Genomic DNA, 27,996 nt, shown 5'->3' on the forward strand with positions numbered 1-27,996 from the left:
CACCCTGAAAGAGCTTTCCATTTCACAAGCGAAACCTTCATTGGTCTAAAAAATAAAACAAGTGCTACTTTTGAGTCTTCCAGTTATGCCAATTGTCCAACAGCATCGCATGTGATGTCTGAACACAGCCAGTGACAGAAGGACTTTCATCAAAGGTGGGATACTCGGTAGCCTAGCACAGCTATTGGGAATGGAAAGACTACTCTGAATTTAACCTGTAGAAATACCAGATTTGAAAAACAGTCATTATTACTGTGTAGTCAGGAATGTGAAAGCCTTTGTTGCCACTCCCCACAACTCTAAGAAACTGGAATATTTAGCTTGTTCTTAGATGTGTGGCTTCCCTACAGTTCCTTTGTAAAACTATATAACCACCATTTCAAAGTGGCTTTACTGTCGGAAACAGGGCAAGGTAGTTTTGAATTATATAACCCGGTCTATTAGAAAAGTCTATTTTTTTATTATTATTATTAATCATTCCTTTAACAGATTAGAAAACAAAAATGACATTTCAGCAACAACTCATCATAGTTTATACAGAACCCATTGATGCACGGTGTCACCTTCTCATTCAAATCCACAGCCACCCTCCAGATCACAGAGTTAAAGGATTACAGTGCACACTGGACTAAATTCTTTCACAATGTAAGGCACAACTACATGATCACAAGTAGTAAACACAAACACTGAAAACAGAACTTAAGAGAATAAAACTTCAATTAAAAAGAAATAAAACCAAAATAGACTCATGCAAAAAATCTATCTACACCTACCAAGATGGTATGATCCAGTTTAGAAGTACAGTACTCAGTAAGTAAAACCGCAACGTAAGTCTTTTATAATACATTACTTCTAAATACTGAGTAAAAACTTACATTTTTTCCATTTTTATTTTATACAATTATACAGAAATTAAGCTGTATGAACAATATTCACATCTGCAATAATAAACTGATCATTAAAAGTCAAAAAAGAGGCAAACAAGACCATGTAATTTGTGGCACACATCCATTACAGAACACCATTCATCAAGTTCACATCTCGAGTACTGAAGGAAAAAACCATGACCAAATGAATGGTACATTTGGTGACTGAGGCTATCTGTATCCATACGACAAAGCTGCATACAAAATTGGTTTTACCCAGCAGACCGTTATTATGAAAGCTTGTGGTTATGATTTATTTCCTGTCCAGCAGCTGGTTTGCAAGGTTGAAACTACCAAAGTTAAAAGAATTTAAGAGAATTTACAATAACTTGAAACAGTTGGATACTTTCAAATATACATTAAAAACAAAAAAACCAAAAAACTTAACTGTTTTCCTTTTTGGTGATAAACTTTTGCAATTTTGGCATTCACTATAACTTTTACATAACATGACAGTGAGAAAACTTTACTAAACTTACCTAATGTTTGAATTTCACACTGAGAGGTAGCCTAAATTAAATCTTATGTCATGGCATCAAAAGGGAGGTGGGGGAAGTGACTTTTTTTGTGACTTTTTTTTCTTTTCTTACAAAAGTGACTATTTCTATACAAGCAGCATTTTGGACATATTACTATAAAAAGCTCTGGTATTTGCTAACCCAGCGAGATGTTCTTTCAAACATCCCTTTTGCGCCAGGAATCAAGCTCCAGCGTGATACAGTGGAGGACTTTGCCACAAAGCCAACAGCAGTAGCCTGGACCTGCCAGCACTGACCTGTTGACTACAACAATGAACATCCTTTCCCAGCCCTCTTTACCCAAAAAAAAAAAAAAAGCAGGAAATACTGATGAATTTGGTTTTAGTGTTAAGTTTCTCTCACAGGGAGAACATAGGAACATTGATCCAAAGGGGTAGCAGGGCTTCAGTAATTTTCAAATGCACAGATCCTTCTCTATCTGCTGCAGAGTGAGTGCAGAGTATGTGGAGAGCTACAGACAATGGGCAGACTTTCTTACATGACCTAGTATCTACACTCTTCATTATTGTGAATTTAAGTGGTATCTAATATTTTCTCTAAACATGCAAACCTTTTTATTCAGTGTCCCTTTAAAAAGAAACAGAAAAAATGCCTCAAAAACAATGTTCCTGTGGCAGGACTTACATGCAATTATAGAAGATTTGGAAAATTAGTTTTTTATAACCTTTGAAAACTAATTACATCATTTAGTGCTTTTGGAGAGGCTGCAATTGGACAGTAATTTTAAACTTATTCTAGAAGGGATGCTGAGGTCAAGACTTCAAAACCAAGAAAGGGACAACTGGCAAGAACCTTGAAAATACATACAGTATTTTTTTTCTCATTTTATAATCTTAAAATGAAGTTCTACAAAGACATGTGTGTGACTAACATGGTTTTTGTTGTTACATGCGGTCTCAGATGATGATTGTGTTTTTAGTAAAAGGAATTGTGAGTGCAATTCTCCTTACATAGCAAGGGGCCAAACACAGTGAAAAATCCAGGTGACGATAAACCTGCTGTCCAATGACTACAACTAACACGTGCAATGCAAATGATGCCATTCCACTTACTGTAGATTCTATTAGTTAGACAGCAAAAAGTGCACAGTGCAAATGACAGTGTTGTTTCCTAGTTCTCTGAGAATATGAGAGCAAAAGGGATGGTACCGGGAAGAGTAATTTATCAGTTTCAACATGCTCAAACCATGGTATCATTCTTCTTGGCATAGTTTATATTCTGTTTGAACTTCAGCTCCAGCATTTTTCTGTCCATCATTGAGTACTGGCCATAAATTTTTTAAGTTTTGCAACAAGCATTTGTTCCCACTCCATGGTTAACTGACACATAACAATCCAGAAAAGCACTTGAGTTTTCCCTTTATGAATGTCACTTCTCTTACATCTAGCATGAGAAGTTCAATTGTTCTGGCTCATGTAATACGAACACAGAGAGGTTACTTCATGCTTCTGCTCCCAAATCCTTCCTTGCTTCACTAATAAGAAAGCTTTTCCAGTAAGGATTCACAAATTATCCTAATGGTCCCAAAGCAAAAAAGAAGTAGTTACTTATTGTTCTTGTATACCTAGTGCTCCACACCCCATGGCAACTTGGTTACTTGACACCTTCCAAACCAGAGACAAAAACCCACATTGCACCCTACAGCCTTGGACTCTTGTGCCAGAGAGTGAAGCCAGCTGAAACATGAGATCCCTCTAAACCTCTTGCCTCTGTTGGAAGCTGCAGCAGAAAATTCCTTTTGTCTCTTCATCTCCAGACAGCAACTTTTCCTACTGTGACTCATTACTTTCATCTTCTTCACTCAACCTTTGCAGAAGGGGGAAGATTACTGTAGGGAGTACATGGGCAGAAGAAATAAGTAACAGCAAAGCACAGCCAGCTAAGATCAAAAGCCTGACACTGACCTCTGCAATGCTACCTGTCCTCCAGTATGATGTACTGCTGACATGAGGCCAGAGTGGAACAGTAGGACTTTGCACTCATGAGGCAAATATGCAAGGGACTGTGGGTCTTTGATTGGGAAGAGAGGAAGTTAAAAGAACGTCTCCCCACCCTTAGTAAAACCGTCCTTTACACTTTTGCGAGAGCTTCCATGGCTTGTCTCTGCCCACAGGACAGCTGGTCTCTCACATTCTGCTCTTACAGTAGTTCTAAGTGTGGATGGAGTGTCCTGCAGATGGGACAGTTTCAAGAACAAAGCCTACACTTCACTGTCCCGTTCCTGATGCCATGGTAATGACTAGGAATCAAAGGCTGCTTGAGGATCCCACAAACCTACTGGTTTGAGTGCTAGTTTTGCCATTATTTTCACCTCTTCCTCTATAATGGCCACTCCTCAGTGAGTCAGAACAATTTGACTCCTGCTAGAGCCTGTGAAAACACATCACTGTGCATCCTCCAGTTCCAAGACTCTGTCTCTTCTGCCATTTTATTAGTTTTCCCTCTGTTCCTTTGTCTGCAGTCTGAAAAATCAGTGCATTAAACTGTTTTGCCTGGAATCCTTTGATTTACTGTGGTAAAAGTCACCAGGCTTTTTACTAGGTTTTCCTGTTACTTAGATTTTAAAGCAGTGGAACAAAAAGCCCACATTCCTACTGAAACATGCCCATCAAAACAGTCAGACTCTGCAAGCATATTTGTAAATACAAAGCTTTTCAGCTTCCAGTTTCCCTTATTATGGAACATTTTATTGAGCTTGAATACAGCTTCCAACATGGCAGTGAAGCCAAGAGTTCTACCATCAGTATACCATCAACTTGTCAACAAAAACAGACCAGCACTAAGATTTATAAGCACAATAGGAGCATAAGACTCAGCAATGGAATCATAAATTTACTCCAGTGGAAAGCCGTAGAAATCACAACCTATTGCTGCAGAATAAAAGCTCAAGCATGAAAGTTTCTACCCCACTGTTCCTCCAGACTTTAACGATCCTTCTCTCCACAAATGTGTGTTCAAAAAGCATTTCCATCCCTCAGAAAGCTGGTTATATAAACTGGCCAGCAAAAATCAACTTTCAAAAATCAAGCTGGTTTTTCCTGTGAAGCTGAAGAGCTCCAGACCAAGGTGTGATCTGCAGTGATCAGCAGCCTGCTGAGAAAGGTGACTCTGCTTGTCTTTACAAATGGCATCCCAAAAGGCTGAATTAAGAACAACCCTTCCAGAGCTTCAACCACTACAGAAGTCTCTCCTGAGCTTTCACACATTCCCAGTCAAAAGCAAAATGCCTTAACACAGCTGAAATCTTCTAACCACTTTCCTAACTCCCCTGAAAGATTTCCTTCTTTCTCTGCCTCATGTGTTTTGATCCTGTGCAGCTGTAGGAAGTTTCTCCCTTCGCTCTCAAAATCCCTCCTGTTCTATGTGGTTGTCCTTCACCCTGAGAACAGCACAAGGCTCTGTGTGTTACACAACAGGGCAGAACGCATCTAGGCTGGAGTGCGACTGTCACATCTCCACTTTTCCCACATTTATGAAGTCAGACAAAGAAAGATTCTGAAGCAATTTCTTTCGTTTCTCTCAATAAATAGACAGAAAAAGAATTCCCAGAGGCAGAGATTCTGTTCATATTTTCTATTCAAAAGATTCTTATGTCAAACAGTTACATTCATGAGGAGCAACAGGGAGTCCAGAGGCTCTGTTCATATGGAATTGTTGCAGCAATTGTTTTTTTTTTTTGAGCAAGCAACTCTCAAGTTCAAACCAGAAAAGCAGGTCAGTGTTTCATATCAACCACAGTTGTATCCCAAACTGTTTTACAGTGACAAGAACTAGTTACATCATTCAGCTGGCTTTTGGGAAATAACAACTGAATTTTAAGAAAACTCCTTGACACTGCGAATACAAATTAGCAGGGTAAGTTAAGAGGGGATATGAAACATATAGATCACTACTTCTGGAGTAGAGGGATCAAGCTTCTTGACAGATAATCAGGACAAGACATTTTTCACAAAAGAGACACTTCTTCATTCACATATAGAGCTGTAACTAGATAAATGCAAACAAATCTTCCTAATGATGACTAAGTGTCCATCATTGTGACAGAATTTGATTCCTTGCCTCAGGAAAGAAGTAGAGGAATTCAGGACACAACCTTTTTCTCTGAACAGCTGGCAAAATTTGGTAAGACACTGAAGCATTTGGGGTGGAGAATTTGCTAAGGCATTTAAGACAAAAAATTCCTAAATACTGGAAGGCATAACCCCTGCTTAGAAGAACTAATCTTATGGATTTTGAAATACCAGATACAAAGGGCATAAAAGTTAAAGACAGGCAGGGAAAAACAGGAGGTGCAAACAAAATCACAAGAAGTAAGAAGTTTGGAGCCCAGATGAACTGTACAAGAAACTTCTGTTCCCAATACAGAAAATATGAACAAATATTTAAAGTCATATATATATTGGCCTCTTAGAGCTGTTTGGCTTATAACTAAGCCAGTAGCAGGCAATTCACACCACCATTCTAAGCAGACTAAATCACATAACTAACATAACTCTTCAGAGTCCCTGGTAATGGGGGTCAGATGGAGTAATGGAAAAGTGAGATTTGTTAGGAGTAGCAGGAGTTTAGCTTCTTCCACCAAAAGCTGAGGGAAGGGAGAGAAGAAAAGGTCAGATAAACTACAGTTGTCTCAAAAACCACTTTTGCTTAGTTGGATACCTGGCTTGGAAGGTCTGGATGTCCCTTAGAACAGCAGGGATCTCTCAGTGCTTCCAGGGTATGGGCAGGGGCAGAGATGTGCTACAGGCTTCTACCAGTATTGTTTGCTTTTTAAACCCACAGATAAGGATTTCTTAAATATTAGAATCAATCAACCAAATACATAAAAGTAAAATCAATCACTATGGGATGAAACACTGTAATATATCATATAATATTGCTACAGTGACAGATATAGTTTGTCTCATCATTTGTTCACACACACTTTCCCAGAGAGACAGACACACTCACACACCAACTATGCAACACAGCATGTGCAAAGATGTTCCAGTACCCAAGTGCTGTATTTGGATAAGGACTTGGGTGCTGACACTATGAGTGGGCAAATAAAAGTGTTGAAGTTGAGTCCAGACATTACCCTCACTGTGGAGTTCAAACTTTAGAGAGAAAAATGCAAGAACCAGAGAGATAGAAAAAAAGCAACATAATCACAGGGGGTTATAAAGAACATCAGATATGCAATCAAATCCAACAATTAATTAATGTTTCTACAGCAACATTTGATACATAAAATCCTCACAAGTTTCTGCATCTTCCTTCTTCTTTGAAGGAAACAAGAATAAACTTCAGTATCACATAAATGCTGTTTCTCTTGAACAAAAAAATAAAAGATAAAAAAATACATTGTTACTCCTCTGTTTAAACTTTATTTACAAATAACTGGGTATTTCTTATCTAGACATAAAAGCTCTTTCCATGATTAATGTCAATAAGCTATGGATGATCCGAGCCCATGTCTCACAAAAAAATACAATAGTTTTGCTTGGTATCAATAAACATTTTAAAATATACTAGATTTTGCCAAGTGTTACAATCATTGTCCAAACTGAATAGTAGTCTAAGTGCTGAATGAAGTGCATCAACAGAAATAGTAAATTTTAGTGTAACATTTCTTTGTCACTCACGATAGCCAGTTATCCTTGCAAGTCATTAAAGCAAGTATCACAGACTCGGACAGGCTTCTTGGAAGAAGGAGTTAAGGCATTCTTTGCTGAGCACTCGGCACAAAAGATATTTCCACACTGTCTACAGTGATGCTGCAAAAGAAAAGAAACATGCATGATGAACATCAATGGCAGAGCAATGATCACTAACAGAGATCACTACCATATCAAGTCAACTCTCATGCCAAATCAACTCTCATGTTACAAAAATTAGTTTTAATTTTTAAGTAGCAGTTACATAGCACAGAGGAGGTCATATGAGTAAATCCTTTCTAAAGGGTATATGACTAAAACATTCAGATATGCTTCACTGAGTCAAGAGAATATAGCAGTTTCAGAAATTAGATGGTTAAGTTCATCCTCCTCTTGAATTTGTTCTCTTTAACTTGTTCTGGTCACATGAAGTACATTCTTCTTATATGTAACTACCTGTTTTCACATTGAGAAGTATCCTTGAATCAAAGGATCCAGCAGCCTTTGTTCAAAGACTACCCAAAGAACCTCACTGATATAGTACAGGCCAGGGGGAGTCACCTAAAACCAAGCCAGGAAGCTCTGCAGAAATGAACCTCACAAATATCCCTCATCTACTTCATTGCCAAGTCACTTGTTGGAGGGGTGATCATCCCTGGATGAAGGGCAGACCCTGCCAATTGATGCTAACAGCTGACTACAGTGCTTTTTGCAAGCAAGGTCTGTCAACTGACCTAAAACACATCCAGTTGTTTCTTCTGTTCCATGTCTAGCTAGTGTTTAGACATGTGTAGTCACAAAGCACCAGCTCATGGTGATGTCTCATATTTTCACACATACCTAATTTCAACTAATTTACATTCCTTTTATACCCATATATCTAGTTCAGACTGGTTATAAATATATTGCCTGTAGATACACTTTAACAGTATCATTTTGCCTGCTTGCTTAGGGGATAGGAGCAGATTAACACTGCTTATAAACCAATGTTTTTAAAATGGAAAAAGAATCATGAATAAAGTAGTAAGCTCCACAGCCCTTATTTTTAATGTTAAGGCACTGCAAACAATAACTATATTCTGAGATGTCTTGAGAATGACAGCACTATTCAGGCCATTTTCTGAAGTTTGTATCCCATCTTAGAGTTTGAAAACAATAAAAGTAGAAAATCCCCACAGACACAGAGTAAAACACACCTACCCTTCTTACTGTGACCGAAAAGCTTTTTCCACAGGCCATACAGTTCTGTACCTCATTGTCTTCTGCCCACTTCCTGTTGAGAGCTTGAGTGTGTTTGATCTATACAGAAGATGTAAAAAAAGCATCAGGCTTTTTTTTAAATGTATATCTCATTCCCCCAGTATTGCCTATTTCCACAGCTTGCACTACTCATTCCAGAATAAAAGCACCAATTCTGTCATGATACTCAGGGCTTATATTTGCTCAGAGAGGAAACCTTCCAAGTTGCAAAACTATGAGCAGATTTAATAACACAGACAGAAGTATAGCCCTCACACCCCAAAAACATAACACCTTAATTCTCTCTAGAAAGGCAACCCACCACCAATCGGACACAAATTTGAAGTCCTGCTAAGGTCCCAAACAGAGAATCAACTGGCTCAAAGCTTCAAATCAAATTATACCTGTAATGACTGGTTTTCTCGGCCAAGTTCTTGCATTGCAGCAGTTGTATTGTCCAGCTTTTTCTTCATTTCTATAAGTTTGGCTTGAAGCTTTTCAATTTCTCCCTCACTTTTTATACACCTGAGGTAAAATAATAAATAGTCAGCTCAAAGCATTTAAGACAATGTACACTGTGTCTTGTTTGGGCCAGTTCTCAGTCTGAGAAGCTACCCCCTTAAAATCCAGCCAAAAAATCCTTGCCCTGAAAAATTCTTGGATGCCTTGACTAGGAAAACATTCTGTGGTAACAATCAGTTACAGATTATACTGTCATTGCTTCTAAGTATTTGCAGCTTGTCAATACTTGGAGTTACTCCCCAAACCAGGGACAGTGCTGAATGCAGTCCCTCAACAAGCCTTGATAAATACCCCTGTGCAACAGGACACTCTCAGAGACCAGGTGCTGCAGATCAGGTCAGACAACACAGCAGAAAAGAAACCTCCTTCTTCTAGCAAGGCCACCTCTCATCAGCTGAAACTCAGTTATTTGCTGAAAGCCAAATTTCAAGGGGTACTTTTCTGCCAAACTGTAAACAGCTACAGGATGGGTTCAACACAGTACACAAGGGATTGCCAAAGAAAGAGGATCTCACTTGAACTGATCCCATCCTGTCCCAAGGTCTACTGCTCAAAAACCAAATCACCAAGCTTGATAGTACCAATAAAAGTCAGGAAATAAGGACAAAGAAAGCCTCCTGTCTCACACGTGTTTCTTCTACCCCAGAAATGACTGCATTCAGGTAATTCTCACTGCATTGCAAGGCCTCCTGCTTCCTGAAGGAAAAGCACCCTGCTTACCTAAGACTTAAATACAGTGTAGAGACAACAGCAGAACTGGAGAAAATAAGACAGCAGGTTTTTAGGAGGAAGAAAATGCCTCCTTTGTGAACTTCAGTCTATCTAATCCAGCTACATATTCAGTCTCCCAGCACTGAGTAGTGGGCACACCTGGGAGTTCCTATGCAAATTCTGTGTACTTAAAGGGGTCTCTTCCAGGATTCTGGATGACTAGTGCATCTCTTGTAAGTGAATCAAGGCATGCGAGTCTCAGAGTGATGGAGAAGGATAGTTAACTCAGGTAAGAGAAGTTCTCTCTGCCAGGCCTCACAAGGTTCACACAACTGATGAGATGAGAAGCCACAGCATACACACCTGAAATCTCAGAGGAGTCCAGGGGATTTAGAAGGCTCTTACAGATGGACATAAATCTTTGAGCATAAGCACAGAGCTGTAGCTTTGGTGCTAAGCAAGATCCTGACAAGCCTGCCTTATTTTCTACAGAACAATCATAAAAAGCACAGCTGGTTCCCAAAACCCCTTGCTGTGCTTTGGCAGAGATGACAGGAGGTTGCACTCTGGAAACTGCACCCACAGCCCAGGCGCTAAGAACAAATATGGATTTAAGTAAAGCATGGATAGAGATTCCCAAATCAACTCAAACAAGTTTTCAGTATGAGGCAATCCATTTCTCAAACTACACATTGTCATGACCACAGCTTACCTCTCCAGCAATGCTCTTCTCTCATCCTGATTATTCTGGACTGTTGCTTCCAAGACAGCATTGTCCCCACGTAAATCATCTGTCTGTTTCTCCAGCTCGCTCACTCGCCTTTGACTGCTTTGCCACTCTTTCTTCATGGTAGCCAGGTTTTCATTCAGGGCTGTGACCTGCATGCTGAGCTTGGTCTCCTTCTCCTCATGTTTCCGTTTTTCTTCTTCTTTGTCTTTTTTCTCTGTGTGCTATGAAAACAATGGAAAAATGAAAAACAAGCTTCCAAGCATTCTTTCCCTATTCCCTACATTTAATTGAGGCAAAGAATCTTACTGTAGTAGAATCACTACTTTTAATCAACAAACTCTGCTAGACAAAGCTGTCACCTCACTGAATTTTCCTATACCATTCAATGCCTCAAAGATTTTTGATCCTATCATTTAAAAACTCATGTAAAGTGAAACTAAAGTCAACCCATTGCTTCTTTTCTTTCCCTGGAAGAATCCAAAGGCATGTTCACAAAACTGCAGTCTCATACTCTCTAACATACTAACCAGCTTGGCTTCAATGTCAGCACATTCTCTCTTCAGCTCCTCTTCTCTTTTTTGCAGCTGATCTTTGAGAGCTTGATGTTTTTGTTTCTCCTGTTCCAGAGTTGAATTTGTATTATCTATTTTGCCCTGCAGTTCTAATTTCTGTTGAATCAATAGTTGGTTTGCATCCTTGAGATTTGTCACCTCCTGTTAGGATACAGAGTTCAAAGTTAAAGCAGCAACACTGAAAGTGTAAATGGATTTAAATTCAAAACTACTGTAATCCTTTCCTAGGAGAGGACAGCAATAATTTTTAGTTTTATCACTGGAAGAGGGGATGATTTTATAGTGCAAAGCATCAGTGATTTTCATGATCAAAGATTTAAAACTTATATTATGATCTACATTCGATTTTAAAAATAATTTTAATGCATGTTTCTGCTAAAGTAGAGAGGAAGACCTGTTGAATTCTTTTCTACAGTTCCTTGAAAAGATACATCCATTGTCATTTTCTAGGTACTGCTCTAAATTTCACTTTACAGTTCTCTGGTTGCAACAATGAGGCTAAAAACATTGTAATGGCAATGTAAAACCAAATGCTGATGGAAGAAACTTAGTTTCCATTAGTCCTAAATGTATATAAAATTACTCTCTCTTCAAGCAAGCAGGATGATAAAAATCATGGCTTTACATGTTCTTCTGTAACTGAACTCAAAAAATCCTGAAGTAGAATAGCTAGCTTAATTTATAGAAATTGTTTTCCTTAAAATTACACAGCCAAGCATGTAGGTACTAACAGACTAATACGTGTGGAGCATTTTCCATAAATCAAAATTCACAATACAAGTTAAAACCAAACCAAGGACAATGAAGAGAACATAGAACAAGAGGATGCCCTACAGATACGTATACATCCATTCCTTGCTAGGAGATGGGAAACAGAATATAAGTCTTTAGGAGCCTTTCAGTCTGATTGCTTGTAGGGAGATCAAGAAAGTACTATTAAGCTGACATTGGTGTGCACACCTTTTACATCTTTATAAATTTTATTCTTTAGAACAGAGATTTTAGGAACAACAAGAATCAGTATGCCTTTCCCCAAGCACAGATTGCTTGAGAGAAACAATGTACAGACTTACACCTAAAAATTACAGACCATCTTCTAAACAATGGAGAACAAAAGAACATCTGAAGATCTTAAAGTGACCCTGTTATTTTCTTATTACTGTTATTAGTGTATAGGGAATTGTACCTGTATTGATACTTGTGCAACAATTTAAATTAAGTGCACTTAATAGATGCAAATGTAACTACTAATAGTACATTATGGAAAACACAAACTACAGCCTTTTAGGAATGTTTGTTTTTATACTAGAGACTGAAAAACAGATTGTGTTGTCCATGGCAAGAAACAGTTAATTTCACTGAAGACTAAAAATTATTTAATTAAAGTCTCTCAACTTTTACCATTTAGAAAGCTCAACTGATTGTTATGATTTTGGAAGAGAGTTTGTCTTTTATGAGGCTCCTGACATTGTTTCTTCCCCAACCGTGACTTTTTAAGACATTTTAAGAAACAATACAAAGGGAGTTTCAACTCTTCTATGAATCCTTGAGAAGTACCATATGTGCCTAGAATATCTGGAAAATTTCACCATCGTGACCCTTTTGGACAGCTATTCATTTCAGAATAGTCAAGCAAGGGTATGCAGAGTGAATTTACAGGGGAACTGAAGAAAATGCAGGATATACAACCCATCCTGAAGCTAAGACAAGTTATGCAGCCCACCTGACTCACTAGGCCCTGGTGCTCAAGGATCATCACCAATCAAGACATCATTGCTGAGGAACCTCAATAAAATGTGGGCTTTGGTTCCTTTACCTGTAATACCGATATTTACAGTAACCATCTTTGCAAAGCTATTCCAGATAACATCTACTGAGTAGGCACATATTTTTCATCAGATAACCAAACACATAAAGATTCAGTTTGTCTCAATGTACCTTCTCAAATTCTTGCTTGCAGGCTCTAAGTTCTTCACCCAGCTTGGCACTTTCTTTTTCAAGTCTACTCCTTATTTCCTGGAGCTCTGCTGTTTTACATTTTTCATTAGCCAAGTCTTTTTCTTTCAAAATCTTGAAGAGAAATAAAAGTGCTAGAAAAGTCACTTCTTCCAAGTTCACAATACAAAAACCCCAACCAATCAAAAGACATCCAGGGCCCAAAAACTACTTGGTGGCTTTGTAATTAGGGGGAAACAACTGCCACACATCTATCCACAGTTTGTAATGCAATTAGCAGCATGATTGCAGTTTTAGATTTTAAACTAATAATGTTTTCATATCTGTCTAGCCACAAACCTGTCTAGAACAAATTAACAGCATATTTTGAGCCAAATTCAGTACAACTGTCTCCTTAAAAGTCTTTTCACCAGAGGTTCAGTAAAACTGTCTTTGTAATGCACTACAACAGTGTCATGCTCTCAAATCAGAGATGTAAGAGAAAATAAAAAAGGACGCCTGCATGGGGCGGATGTGACTGTGTGGGGATTTCAAAAGACAGAGGCATTTACCCTGTCATTCTGAAGATCTTGCAGCATTTTGGTCTTCTCACCCAGCTGCTGCTCTTTCTTTGATGCATCCTGCTCCAGTGTAGACTTAGCTTTCTTCAATTCCTGAATCTGTTGATTACTGCTGGCAATTTGATTTCTGCTGGAAACTAATTCTTCTTGAGCTAGAGCAAGTTTTTCTTCTGTGGACTAATTACAATGAGAGTTCTGTAAGTTATCTGCCACTACAAAAGTTTCAGATACTAAACAGCCACTTAAGTATTTTCCAAGTAGAAAAATTGCTACCTAGAGTGCAACATTTAGCTTCAAATGTTCACAGAGCATAATTACAGAAACTTCTGGTTTACAAGGTTTTCCTAAGTATAAAGAAACCAGGCCAGCATCATTTCCAGGAACAAAACCTTACTGTACATATTCCAGCTTGCATCCTTACACAGACAAAAGGTGAAAACAAGCAGAAGGGCAGAGAAAAAAAGGTAACAGACAAAAAGAGAATGAACTTGAATTTGCTCACACAAATTTATTTTATTATCCAGGCAAATCAACTGTTCTATAACTTTATACAGCTTTTACTTAAGAAGCAGTGAAGCAATACTGTGAAGATTTCAAAAATCTTTCAATGCTATTTTTTTACCAATGACTAGTTAGTCATTGGTAAAAAAATTACTAGTTAGTTCTAGGACAACTGTAAAATTTCTTAAAATTCTGAAGTGAAATGTCTAAGATAAAAATGCTAATATCAGGACAAAATGTTTCACAGTTTCTGCTGCATAAGCATTTAAAACATTAAGTTTAAACTTCCATTCAAAATCTACAGACGACCATTCATTTGCCTCTGACTAACCATTAGCTAGAAAGAGAACTTTGATTTATCTCTCTGAAACAGGTCACAAAATCCGAAGAAACAATCCAAAACTTGAACCCAAAGCCAAAGCTCATTCAGTTTGCTCACAGCAAAGTCAAAATTTGGGGGTCTTTTTGAGTTAATATTCTAGGGGTTATTTTTTTAAACCTTCTAGCTTAGGTAAAGACTAGTTCCACTTGGAGCCAACAAGGAAAAAACCAAACAAACTCAGCCTCCACTTCTCCAATTTCCATTTCATGGAAATTTTTGATGCTATAATACAGAATGTGAGCTAAGACTTATTATTAGTAATAAGTTTACTGCCTTCAGTGCAGCAGTAGAGATTGAAATTCTTTCAAGACAAACTCAATTGTTTTCAAAGTTCCTGCTTAAATATTAATCAAACCTCTTGTTGAAGGTTAGTGGTTTTAAAAGGAACTATAAGCAGAATACTGACTTCATTCAATTATGCATATGCTTTAGCCACTCCCATGATGATTTAAAAGCTAATTAATTTCTGATGCCTCATGACCCTCCTTTGTAATACCTAAAGTATTTTGCTTGTAGAGTCAGACTTAATTTGAAACAGCAGTGATGGAACACTGTTCATTCAACAGCATTTTTAACAATCCCCACGACTCTTAAAAAGCTCGCACTGGCTTTTAAAATTAATTTTCATACAAATTACCTTATTTGCTTTCTGAGATATTAGCGTTTGCTACTTAACACTTTGAAAGGTGTTGACTTGGAATTTTTTGTAAGCAAAATCGGAGATGCTTTTGCAGTTTCAAGATTTCAGCAGGTGGGTGTTTCAGAAAGCAAAATTCTCCCACCCTGCTCCATTGTGTGCAGTGGAATACTATATTTTCCTAACACTGAGGAAGGATAGGAAGTCTAGTATCATCATGTAACATCTTTAAGTAAAACCCAAGAGTCTCTGCAGTTTTAGAAAGCAACATAAAAAAGCCACAGCTTTTATTCAAATTTGTTTCCAGTAGAAGAAATGTGGTTACATCAAATTTGCTAGCACCAGATGATGAAATTTGATTAACTGAATAGTGACACCCACAAACAGTGGGTACTTCTCTCAACCCACCCCTCAAAGTGTCTACACTGAACAGGTTACCTCAGTGTGTCTACACTGAGGCTGAGTCAAGGAACAGGTGCAGAAAAAAAGAGGTCAATCAGTACTTATTTCTGTAAATAAAGAGAAATGCTAGGTTGACTGGAACAGAGTATAAATAAATAAAAATATTTTAAAATTACAGTTTGATTCACTACAGCTTGGGCTGTGCCAGTGGCAAATCATAGTGCTAACATCACAACCAGTCCTAGCAGGGTGGTAGAATCCAGATTCATTCCACCTACATGAGGTGCACAAACAAGCACTTGAGTCTGTGTGCTCCCTGATCCCAGTCCACAAGGACCAACATTAAATTATTCACAGATGCTAACCTGATCTCTCTTTACTTCCTAGGAAAAAGAGTTAGACTGACTGCATGCAACTAAGGCTCCTGACTTACAGAACTGAGGTCTGGCAAGCATGAATTTTGTTCCAGAACATTCACTGAATATATGCTGACAGCAATGCCAATATTGGAGACAAAGAAACATTCTTTTGAAAACACAGAAGAAACCAGGATGGACTACAAAAAGCACAAATGCCAAGACTCAAGAATACTTGGCAGAGCTCAGGCGATCAGATTCACAGAAAGTATCCTCGCCATAAGTCAAAATCAAGGCAAAAAAACAAGTTTGTACATTTTTATTAACTCTTCTATACAAAAAATGCCTTTTTCACAAAAAAAATTGTGCGAATATACACAGACACACCCAGATAGTTGTACAAATATGTGTATGTGTATACACAAAAGTTATTTAGTGGTATTCTTTTTTAATTACCTGCATCCTTTTTAATCAGCTTTAACAAGCACTCAAATCCTACCCAATTTCTTTTCCCACTCACAAAGACAAAAATGTTCATGAAGTCACTGTTAGAGACATTTTTAAACCAAAGTAAATTTGCAGCAAAAAGTATTCATAAAATTATAACTACATTCCCACTTCCAATTTAATACAACGTTTCTGTTTCCTCTGCAGGACTTTGCGCTTCAGAGTTTCCATCCAGCCTCAGCTCCACCCTTGGGATGCTCTGCTGGGGAGGCAGAAGCTCAGGCTCAGCGGTGGCACTGCGGAGAGCAGCGCTGCATCTCCGGCTGCCAAACTTCCCCGAAGCATCCCCGCCCTTTCCAAGGCCACCAGCCTCCCAGGCAGAGATGAGCCACAGATCCCAGCCGGGATATTGCCGACAGATGCCAGCAGATGGTGCTCAGCGCCCAGCCCAGCTGCTGCCATGCCCTCCCAGCCACCAGAGCGCCCTACAGCCTTGTGCGATCCATCCCCACGCCGGGAACCTCGGCCCCGCCGACAGCATGGTGCTACACCACGGGAGAACACTGCCCTTTTCTCTTTGAAATCTCGCATTGCTGGGATGTCACACTATGGCCTGGCCGTGCCTCTTCTGGACAATGCTGGGCTTCTGACAGTGCTGACTCAACACAGCTGTGCAGGGAGCTAGCATCTCTGCTAAAAATCCTGCACTCAAAGACACCCGAGCTGACTCTACATACAGACAAGTTTTAAAAACTTCTACCACTGCCTACAAAGGCCAATCTAAAGGCCAGCATACCCATTAGCTTTGGTTCCAAACTTTAATCAAAACACACAGCTCTGGTTCAAATGAGCTACTTTTAATAAGTAAATTGCCCAAGGCAAAACATCATGCAGACAACTGATTTTGAATAGGCTGTGAAATTCTACTATGAAGTTCTTCTGACTTGAGTGGCATTTTGATATTCAGCTTTCAAGACTAACATTGTCACTGAGGCTGTCTGCATGTGCTTTTTTCTTTTGTGGTCTTCTATGACAAGTTATCATTGCTTCTTTAGTTTAATATTGCAATGAGGTAGCCCAGCCATGATTAGAGAACAGCTCCCCACCTTTTCCCTCTTCTACATCTTCCAGAAAAAAGAACAAGTGGTGTCAATCAGACCTCATTAACCCTAATTAATATGCTTTTTAAAAAAAATGTTTAGATCAAGCAAACAGCCTCCAAATTGGTACACTACTGCACTACTTAGGACCCCAATCTTCTTCAGGCCCTCTAGCCTCCAAAGAAACTTACATAATAAATCAAGTTACCTGACTGCTCATCTTAAAAATCTTATTTCCCCATTGCCATCACCTTATTTTACCTTTTTGCAGAGTTATCTATCTCTCTTGCTACCATCCCCATCGGGTCTAAACACATGTGAGACGCCTACTGTCCTATTTTATACTTGCCAGAACTAGAGGTCATCAAACTGCTTCAGTAATAATACAGCTATTTTTCAACAAGTGATACTTTAATGAAGACTATACCAAAAAAAAGCCCAAGTTACTGAGCATATCCAATACTTCTACAGGCCACTGCATTACCAAAGGGTGATTTAAATGCATTGCAGGAAATAAACTCACAGATCTATATGTGCAATAGTAAAAAACTGAAAGAAAGAATACACTTAAACCAACACTGCTTGTTAATCATGCAGAAGTTCTTCACCATTTAATGTAGCAATTCAACCATGCTGCACTGAAAATAAAGCTTCAATAACCTCCAGGGAAACATGGCAGATAATCTAACACTACAGAGGACGAGTAAGTCTAATAAAACTACAGTGGCCTATATGTAAAGAAGGTATTTCTTTTTCTTAAAATAACCTGAGCCTGGAGTTTGGCTAGGGCTCCAAAGCTCACATGGGCCTGTGTGAAACAGCCACAAGACCTTTAAGGGTTTCAGTGGTGGGGGTTGAAAGACCCACCTTTGGGGGAAGGGAACCATAAAATCAAAGCAGTGAAAAATGAAATCTAAGCAGTCACCACAAGCTCCCTTTATACATAACAAAGCAAACAGAAGCTGACATCCAAAGCAGATCAGATGATCTGTCTTCCCAAAGTGTCTATGTCTCTCATAAACTTCAGAAGAGCCTAAAACAACGGTGTTGGAAACAGACAAACCTGCAGTGGGATTCATCTGGAGTGAAAAGTGCCTAAGCTACAAATCCTGCCAGCAGACAGCCAGTCTCTGCGGCACAGTATGTCCTGGGACTAACTGAAGCATTGGCTTAGTACTGACATGAAGGAAAAGGCCAGAAAAAAAGGCCAAAAAACACCTTTGCTGACTGGCCCAACTCTCAGCATTACCTCTTTGAAGGCACTGCAAACTAATACAAAACCAGGTAACTTCAGTTTAGGAATAGCAAAAACTTCAAGGACTAAATTCTGGCACTTTTATTCCAGCTAGGTCCCTAAGCCTACTGTTTCTATTAGTTTGATGTCTCTCAGCATCTACCATCAGCCAGGAATATTCTAGTTAAATGATCTAGAAGATAGCAGTTACTCACATGCTGGCAGACCTTGCCCTAATTAGCTATGCTATTTAAATTACTTGAAAGCTACAGTATATGGCAAGAAAAAGCAACATGAAAAAATAACTCTTTAATGAATACAAAACTACCTTTCACTTTGCTGCTACAGAAATGCAAGGGTATTTCAGGTAAACTGGCAAACATGTTTGGCTTTAAATTAGTTTCAGGATATCCTTTGTCTCAGGGGAAGGGATTAAACAGCACTAAATTCTATATATAGCAGATGAGATTTTTTTCACTTATACAGTTCTAGCATTGATTCTTCATCTTCAAAATGGATATTAACATCTGTTAAGTCACATACAACATTAAAATGACTGCAAGTACCTTAAGGTCTTGCCTGGTTGCCAGAAGCTCAGACTCTTTCCCATAAAGATCCAGCTGCAGCTTCTCCATGTTTTCTTTATGTTTATCATGGGCCTTCTGTAAGTCGGCTAGCTTGCCTTTCTCTGCTTTAAGCTCCTGTGCTGACAAAATTGATTGCTGTTGTAGTTTATTCTCCAGCTCTGCCTAAAACATAAGCACAGAAAGTTTTAGTTAAAGTTACAGATAGTAAAGTTAGCTTAAGCATTTCAATAAAGTGCATTCTACTGCAAGAACAGAATTTTATTCTTCTTATGGAATAGCAGTTCAGTAACCTGATACTTGTGATTTTACAGCAATATTTTATAACCAATTTTACAACAAAATGTAATTCATGACAAAAGACTAAGTGAAACACATTAAGACCAAACATTAAAAATTTAAATAAAGTTTCCAAGTGTGCTGGTTTTGGGTGAGCTAGAATTTTCTTCATAGTAGCTGGTATGGGGGCTGTGTTTTGGATTTGTGGTGGGAACAGTGTTGCTGTCACAGGGGTGTTTTTAGCTACTGCTTAGCAGTATTCACACAGAACCAAGGCCCTTCCTGCTTCTCACACCACCCCACCAGCAAGAAATCTGGAGGTGCACAAGAATTTGGAGAGGGCACAGCCAGGAAAGCTGATCCCACTGACCAAAGGGATATTCTATGCCATATGGCATCATGTTCAGCATATGAAGCTGGAGGAAGAAGAAAAGGGAGGGAATTTGGAGTGATGGTGTTTGTCTTCCCAAGTTACCAAGCAGCTCTGTGGTGCTGAGTTGATGGCTGGGTTAAACCACCACACCAAGACCTAATGTTTCCACAGGCTGTCTGAAGCACAAATATGACCACGTAGCATAGAGCAGCCAAAGCTGAAGCCACATTTAACAGTGCATAGCACACAGCACAACATTTCCTAATGTTGTAAGACATTTGAACTCTTTCCATTATGGTTTATGAGCTTCATACTGTCACTCAGATAAATTCTTTTGGTACAATATGAGAAGACTTGGTTTAAAACTGCCATGGATATTTTAAAATGTTTTTAAACACTGCAGAGTTTGTCTAAAAATACTGTCATGAAATTCTACTGCCTTACAAGAAAATGGCAGCTCTTGCCTTGCTCCTGAGACAAAAAACACATATTCAATCTAGCACAATCAACTACACAATCAATTATCTCTTTATTAAAATTCACTTCCTATGGAATTCATATTTCAGCACTGGTTCTTTTCATTATTGCTGTTGATGTTGTAACTATCTCCAACAGCATCTGAAGACATCACTTCCACATCCTGACCTTGTCATTTCCAACAAAACTAGAGCAAACAGAGTTTATCACAAAGTTATTGACATAAAGGCTTCAGTATTTATCAGAGGAATTTACATTCATTTTCTTACAGGAATAAGAAAGGACAGTCTTACCTTTTCTAAAAGGGCAGTTTTTAATTCAGCTTGCAGTGTCTCACTATGTTTTTTCTTCTGCTCAAAAGATTCCTTTAACTCTCTCAGCTTTCCCTGGAGATGTTGCTCACTTTTTTCTTTGTCCTTCAGAAGACCCTGGATTTCTGATACTTGTGCGCGTGCTGAATCAAGGTCTGTTGCCAACTGCTTAGAAATCTATATTCAAAAATATTAAATAATTGTATATAATTTTAATTTAAATCACTATTTGTACATGCTGTTCACAGAATCAGGCCATCCCACAATGCCACTGCTGTTTCAGAGCTATGTGGTTGAACAATGGCAAGAAGATTTTAAGAACTACCGTAACACATTAAAATAATTTGCCACCCAGAGACCAACAGCAGTCTTTTTTATCCATTTTAATTTAAGCTAAGGTAAGTTTTCTCAAACCAGCAGTGGTCTGGGCTCTTCTGCTGCCAACTGCAGCATATACCAAGCTCATCCTTCTTCATTTTCCACTGAGCGCCACAGCACTTCTGCTGAACAAGTGAGGAGCCAGGGGAGCAGCAGCAGGAGTCACAGAGCAATTACTATTGCACCTGCACACCCCCAAACCTCTTTCAGGCAGTAAGTGTCCATCACAGACCATCAAACTACGCCCACTGATCAAATCTTTTCTGATTCCTTTAGGGAACAGAAGATGCCTTGGGTAAAGAAATCCATGAAAGCAGACTTGTCCTTCAGGCTGCCAGCTGCACTGTGTGGTCTGAATGCTCATCTTTGAAAAAGAAGTACATTTGGTCCTTATGTAGTCACAAGCAAGTGACTTACACAAGTTTGAAAAAGCAATTCAATCCTTGAAGGGTATCTGAAAATGCCCTGTCAACTACACAGAGAACATACTGAATAAGCCTGAAAATAAAATAGATCTAAGGATATGAAATAACAACTTTTATTGTATGGGAGTACAAAAGAAAATGGGGACACAGTAACACCAAGAAACTGTTTCATTAATGAAAAACCTGAAGGACTATAATGCTAAGGTATGTGGGGCACAGAAAACGAAGACTAAAACCCATATTTTAAAGCTTTATGTTACCATCTAGGAAAGTTTCCGTATCACCTTATTTCAGTGCCAAAAATAGGTTACAATTTGAGAACTGAAACACCTTTATCTCTCATCAGTCCCAGCAGGTGAGACTGAAAATCAGCCTTTCAAACATTTATTATTTTTGGTTTTTAGATTTTTGAAACTAAGCAAACAACTTACCCCTTCCTTTTTTTCCAGTGAGTTTTTCCATTCATTCCTCTCTTTAGCTACAGACTCCGTTTGTATCTGAAGTTGGTGTTTTAATTCTTGGCAAGATTTTTCCTAAAAAACATAAGACAAGGAAATACTCCTGTTAGCTTCTAAGACTGAACACAGAGTATTTTTGCAGGACCTACAAATTCTTAAAAAATAATGCTTTCATTTTCAGTGAAAAATCTTACCTTCTCAGCTGCAGACCTTTTCAGCACAAAACCTCACAAAACTTTAAACAGCAAATCTGAACTGAACACATCTGATGCCCTGTACTAATAACCTCAGCTGGGTGCCAAAGTTGTTCTGATTAGGGATAATCACTGTTTGAAGCTGTGGCTGGCAGCCCTTCTCGCAGGACGCAGTAGGCTCATCGGTCTCCTCAGGATCTAAAATTCCTTCATGTTCCAAAACTCACAAGCACGTCCGCTTGCAGACTTCTGTGCATATGCAACTATTTGTTAAGCCCAAATACTACACATTTAAGACAGTGGAGAGCCTCCAAAAGACTACAGAACTAGAAGCAGAATCTGGACTACCATCTCTACGTCTAAACTGGGGAGAAAATCCTTCAAGTTTTTAGGAGTAACAACTCTTTAAATGGCAGTAACTCAGAAAAGCAAATAAAAGAGCTTTTCTTTAAAAAGTGAATGAGGAAAAGAAAAATGTTCTTTTTAACTAGGAGCAGATTTTTCTTTAGATCAGAGTAAAAGCAGCTCTGACTGGGTTCTGGAAAATGGTGACATATGAGAAGGTTATGAGAAAGACACCCTTTGCCATGTCTGAGACAAGGGTGTCAGAACAACTGTAGCTATGAAACATGTATTCATATAGTGCCCGTTCAAGGCAGAAGAGGTAAGCCAAAGGTGTATTTTAACCCTAATAATAGTTTACCACAACAGGTTGTTCTGGTGATGAAGCAGTTGCTATACTGCCACTTGTAAGACCTTTCTGAAACTCAAATAGTTCTAGTACTCCAATAATACCTTAAGCTAGGTATTCTCTAAGTGACAGATGATGTTATTCTCTCTGCCTGCAGTATGAAGCTTTCCAGCTTGTCCAGACAAGTGCACAGGAAGTTCTACATATAAAAACTTTAGAAAGGAAATTAAAATGGCCTCAGAAAATAACTTCAATACAATGGCATTTTAGCAAAGGTTCTATAACGTTGTGCTGTTATAATACCGCTGATGTATTTTTTTAAAGGGAGACATCTGATGGATTTCCCATCAAATTGTTTCACCACTTGTCTCTACTTAGTTTCTTCGCTGTGTTAAAGGCATGCAGCAAGAAGAAAGGATCCTGTTATGTGATATGACTGATGTTTACTACTGTAAATATCCAGGCAAAAATTTAAGGTGGGAAACATGTAAGAACTACCAAAAACCGCAGTTTGGTTTTCCTTACAGTAATTAATTTTCATGCACTATCATCATATGTACACTGTTTTCAAACAGATAGCAAAGTCATTTTATCAGACTGTATATACAACAAACAATGCCTAATTAAAGCATCTACTACTAACCATTTCTGCCATAGCTGCTTTTCCTTTTTTAATTTCATTTTCTAATTCCTCCTTTCTTTTTTTGAAGGATTCTGAGCTTTTTGAGAGCTTGTCTTTGGTATCTGTAAGGTCCTTCAAGAGAGTATCCTTCTCTAATTTTACTTGTTGCAGCTCTGATGTGGCTACTTGCATTTTACAGCCAAGTTCCTTGAGCTGTTTACTTGTATCTTGAGTTGATTTCTCAAGGTTTTGTTTGAGACTGGTGTTTTCTGCCTCCTGCTTTGAAATTTGTTGGTTTGCTTGGTCAAGAGCTTCAGATTTCTTCTGCAAATCCAATTTAGCATTAGACATCCTGCAAATACAAAAAGATAAAACACACTTTTTAAAAGTTGTTTTTCACAGGTTCATTTGTATCATTAAATGTCTCTATTTTCATCCATGGGCATTATATCTCTCCAGTGAAGACAAAACAGCAACTCTAGAAACTAGTTTTGAGATGGCTCTTTCTTTTTCAACTATAATGAACAGAAACTACCCCTTTGCTGCTTATGCATAAACTGTAACTTTGTATTTGAAAGAAGTTACAGAGCTACGGATATTTAAAGATGGACCTCACTACAATAAGCTGTTCAGATATTCAGCTGATAACAAGCACAGTGAATAATCTGAGGAAGTGTAGTGAATCACAGCAGTCAGTGATTCCCATTAGACAACATGGCAGATGGAGTGAAAGACAACAGGTGGGACACCAGTCAGTTTTTGCAGCAGAGGGGATACAGCACTTATCTATAACTTTGTGAAATCACAGGAGAGACGTGGAAAATTTCAACTCTAGTCCATATCGCTACAGTTTTATGTCTGACTTTGGAAAGTACTGTAACACAGGAAATGCATACGCTTCTCTTGCTGCTTCCAGTTCTTTACTCAGTTCTGCTGTCCGGAGGTCTAATTCTGTAGACTGTTGTCGCTGTTGCTGCAATTCCTGAAGAGCTTGTTCTTTACTTGCTTTAGCTTCAAGAATGTCACCTTCAAGTTTCTGAGACAGAAAAATAAAAAGTTAGAGCCATCAGAACACAACCAACAAAATAAAAATAGCAATAAAATGCAAAGTCATCTAGTCTGTAAGTAGCATTTACTGTAGAAAGCAGTCATAACTCTCACACACCATCTACCTATTTCATTACTTTGTTATTTATCTTTCACTATTTAGTTCCTGACAATTGCCTGCTACTGCTACTGAACTATTTTGGTAAAACATTCTGAAATCATCTTCAAATTAAAAGCCAAGCAGGAATTTTACTGCAAAGTAATAAGTAAAAAGCTCTATATCAAAAGCAAAGACACAAACTACAGCTGTGAAGAAATCCTATGCTCGTCTGGAAGAGGTTTTTCTTGTGTTTTTTTTCCAACAGTACCTGTTCACTCACATGGGGTGAAAAGAACAGACGAGCCTTCAGCAAATGGGCACTGTTTAGACTCTTCAACATACTGGCTGTTTTACAGGCACTTCTGCTTTCACACAGTGGCCATAAAACAAAGTGGTCAAGTTTCTAAAAAAAAAATTCCTGGGGGCTTTTTGTTTTCTTATTTTTTTCTACTTTTTTAAATACCACATGTTCAACTGGAATAATTTCAAAGAATAGTGATGATGCCAAGATTTTACACAGAATTGCATTCCTGTTGACACCATTAACAACAGTTTCACACTTCAACTACCAGGAACCTCATAAAAGCATAAGCAAGCAAGCTCTGTATTTCTCCCAAGCATTTGTGTCTGTTCGTTACTTGTGAAACTTCAGCAAAAGAAGGAAAAATAAAAACATAAATCAAAGTAGGCAGGAAAAAAAAAATCTGTGTCCAAAAGGAGAGATGGAAGAACAAGATACTTATGCTGATAATGAAATGCATGACAGCTTTATTTTTTAATAGCATTGGATTTTAAATTTCATACAGCGAAAATAATCTTTGTTCTCTCCTATAGAACACATAAGTTAGGAAAAAACCCAACTCAGTCCTGAGCATAAAGACTAGTAACCTCCCTCAAAACAGACAGACAACACTGCAAAACCAGTTCTGAATTTCTCCCATAATCTCTGTATCACATGCTTTTGTGTGTTATAAATTTTGACTATCAAGAATTTTTAACCAATATTGTACTAAGGTCAAAGCCCAAATTTTAAAGCTCTCAAGCATTAGGACTAATCCATATCCTTAACTGAAAATACTAGTATATCAAAAGACCAAAAGGTTCTCCAAACCTTCTGCCAGAATTATGTGCATTTTAAAATAAAAACTGATTTCACAACTGGGATGCAAACTCCAGATCAAGAGATAAAATAGTGATAAATAAATCTTGCTAAAAAGCCTACTGAAAGGCTTCAGAAATAAATTAAACCAGACAGGCAGTGTTAAGCAGGGCTAGGCAATGTAAAATACATTCCCTGCTACCACTTGTGTTTAAGTTCTAGCTTGAAAAATCTGATTTTGGGACATATTCATGTTCCCTCACCTAACAATTTTCAGGTAGCACAAAGACTGGTAGAAGCACACATATAGAAAAATGACAGTATAGTGGCAATGTCAGAGGCCTGTCTTCTTAACGTGATATATTAGCATGGAAGAAAAGAACAGGATTAAATGGTGAATCAGGAAACATTAGTGAGAAAGAAAACCCACATATTGAAGGAAGGATATTGATATAATCCTTCCCCCATAATTTGAGCACAGCTTTTATCACATGCTACCAAACAGCAGAGATCAGTTTCTGTCAGTTCAGATACTGTGTTCAATACCAACCTTAAGCTGTCCCTCTAGTTCTTCAGTTTTTTGTTCTAAAGAAAGGCATTTTTCTTTGTACTCTTTAAGATTGGCTTCCAGCTGAGTACAGTATTCCTGCTTGTCATTCAGCTTAGCTGTAACCTGATCCAACTGAGCGCTGACCTTATTTAACTCCTGAGTAAAATAAAAATACAAGGGTTGTTACTTTTTAAATAACATCAAAAAATTACTGATGTCATATATGTTTTAAATAGTCCAATGTGTGCAAATTAAAAAGGAAAAGGTTGTTTAGTTTTTATTCTGAGGGGCAGGAAATTGAAAGGGGAAACAAAACCACATGCACAAATTCCCTCTGTTTCACTGAAAAAAATTCTTTTAAAGCCTAAAATTCTTCTCAAACCTTACAGGCTCTGGGTTAAATGTTAACAAAAGTGTTTCAAGTTGTAAATGGAAGAGGAACTGTAGGTAATAAAGGCACTAGATCCTCAAGTTAGTACAGAAGTAACTAGAAAAGAACATTACAAAACCTTAGATACAATTTTTGATGTCTTTGTTTGTCATGAAATCAACCACCAAAGAGGAAAGCCAGTAACATGGAAATGCTCAGTTCTCTACATACCAGAGATGATTTCAAAACATTTTGTTCAACACAAAAAAAAAAAAAATTCTGCAAGAGACATGAACACATTCACCTAGTAACCGTTATGATGACAACTACAACAAAGTTCACTGGTCTCCAACCAAGCTGATGTATTTAGTTATTAATTAATTAATTATTTAATGGCTGCAAAAAGTTGTCTCCTGTTTACAACAACTAATTAGATTCCCATGCTACAAAATGGTGTTATCTTGACATCTGCTTAATGTTTCCATGAAGACCACAGCAGCACTGATTTGAACAATGTAAATATTTGATTCACCACATGGCGAAATGCTTCACTAGGACTAAAGCACATTGAAAACCATGTAATTTTAACACCAGCCTTTTGAGTTTTTATGTCAGCTGGCACACAGAGAATTATTTTGGAATACTGGCAGCTGACTGGGAATTTATCTGGGTAATAAGAGTTAAAAGCTTTCACTTCTACTGAGTGCATTCCACAATCTTTTCTTCATAGCACACAAATGGGAATTGAGCAATACTTCCAGAACACCTAATGAAAGCTTAGATTTGAATGATAACCCTACAGCAAGGAGTAGACTCCCAAGTCAATTCCTTGCACTGCAAAATATATCTGGTCCAAACAACAGCAAAAGGAAATTATCACATGATAATCCTAAATTATAATTTCCCAATGCATATTCATATGTTTATTCAGTCTGCAAACAGACTATCCTTCGGTTTTTAAGCAGTTTTAGGTAACATAGAAACTTTATATGTTGCTTAATACCTGTTGCTTATCCTGCAGCGCATGCTGGGCAGTGTCCAGATGGTTCTGTAGATCTGCTCTTTGAGCAGCTTTCGATGCTTCTGCTGAAAGTAGCAATTCAGTCTTTGCCTTCACCTGAAAGACAAATTGTATTTTACTGAAACATCTATTTCACGATAGTTCATTTTAATTTTTTTATAGCTATCAGTAAGTTTAACTGTAAAATCAGCAGTATTCATGTGTTAGTGTATGTATCTCATAGAAAAATGCACCTTTTCCCAAATGGGAACTCACAACCAGAATTTTTCATCACCATAAAATGCAGAGATCTATTACCTGGACATCAAGTTGTGACACTTTCTCTTTACTTTCATTTAGCTGGCTGGTTAGTTCAGTGATGCTTGTTTCTAGGGAAAGTACACGATCTTGAGCAGCTCTTAGGTGTGCCTTTTGCTCCTGCACTTGTTCATGCAAATTCTCTTGGGCTTGTTTATGACTTTCCGATTGATTCTTCAGCTTCTCTGTCAGCTGAGTTACCTGCAGTGGAAAAAGAAAAGAATGTGAGAAGGCTGAAACAGCATCTCAAAGGCAATAAAAACTTAATTT

The 27,996-nt window shown here is 38.1% G+C and overlaps 1 protein-coding gene across 3 annotated transcripts in view; it reads right to left on the reverse strand.

Annotated features, from left to right (window-relative positions):
- Positions 1 to 438: 438 nt before the first annotated feature.
- The window catches only part of EEA1 (early endosome antigen 1), a 67,679-nt gene continuing 40,121 nt past the window's right edge, over positions 439 to 27,996 (reverse strand). For all 3 annotated transcript variants that reach the window (XM_085046481.1, XM_085046472.1, XM_085046491.1), the window contains 15 exons: positions 27,727 to 27,927; positions 27,412 to 27,525; positions 26,039 to 26,194; positions 24,139 to 24,278; positions 23,264 to 23,594; positions 21,709 to 21,810; positions 20,457 to 20,651; positions 19,017 to 19,199; positions 13,383 to 13,568; positions 12,814 to 12,945; positions 10,831 to 11,016; positions 10,286 to 10,524; positions 8,745 to 8,865; positions 8,302 to 8,400; positions 439 to 7,221 (listed from right to left, as the gene is read on the reverse strand). In XM_085046481.1, coding sequence (XP_084902607.1) covers positions 7,099 to 7,221; positions 8,302 to 8,400; positions 8,745 to 8,865; positions 10,286 to 10,524; positions 10,831 to 11,016; positions 12,814 to 12,945; positions 13,383 to 13,568; positions 19,017 to 19,199; positions 20,457 to 20,651; positions 21,709 to 21,810; positions 23,264 to 23,594; positions 24,139 to 24,278; positions 26,039 to 26,194; positions 27,412 to 27,525; positions 27,727 to 27,927 — 2,508 coding nt within the window. In that variant the 3' untranslated portion in view covers positions 439 to 7,098. The remainder of the gene's footprint in view (positions 7,222 to 8,301; positions 8,401 to 8,744; positions 8,866 to 10,285; positions 10,525 to 10,830; positions 11,017 to 12,813; positions 12,946 to 13,382; positions 13,569 to 19,016; positions 19,200 to 20,456; positions 20,652 to 21,708; positions 21,811 to 23,263; positions 23,595 to 24,138; positions 24,279 to 26,038; positions 26,195 to 27,411; positions 27,526 to 27,726; positions 27,928 to 27,996) is intronic.

Source organism: Lichenostomus cassidix, chromosome 1Aa, assembly GCF_008360975.1.
Source record: "Lichenostomus cassidix isolate B80296 chromosome 1Aa, HeHo_3.0, whole genome shotgun sequence".
Classification (NCBI taxonomy): Eukaryota; Metazoa; Chordata; class Aves; order Passeriformes; family Meliphagidae; genus Lichenostomus; species Lichenostomus cassidix.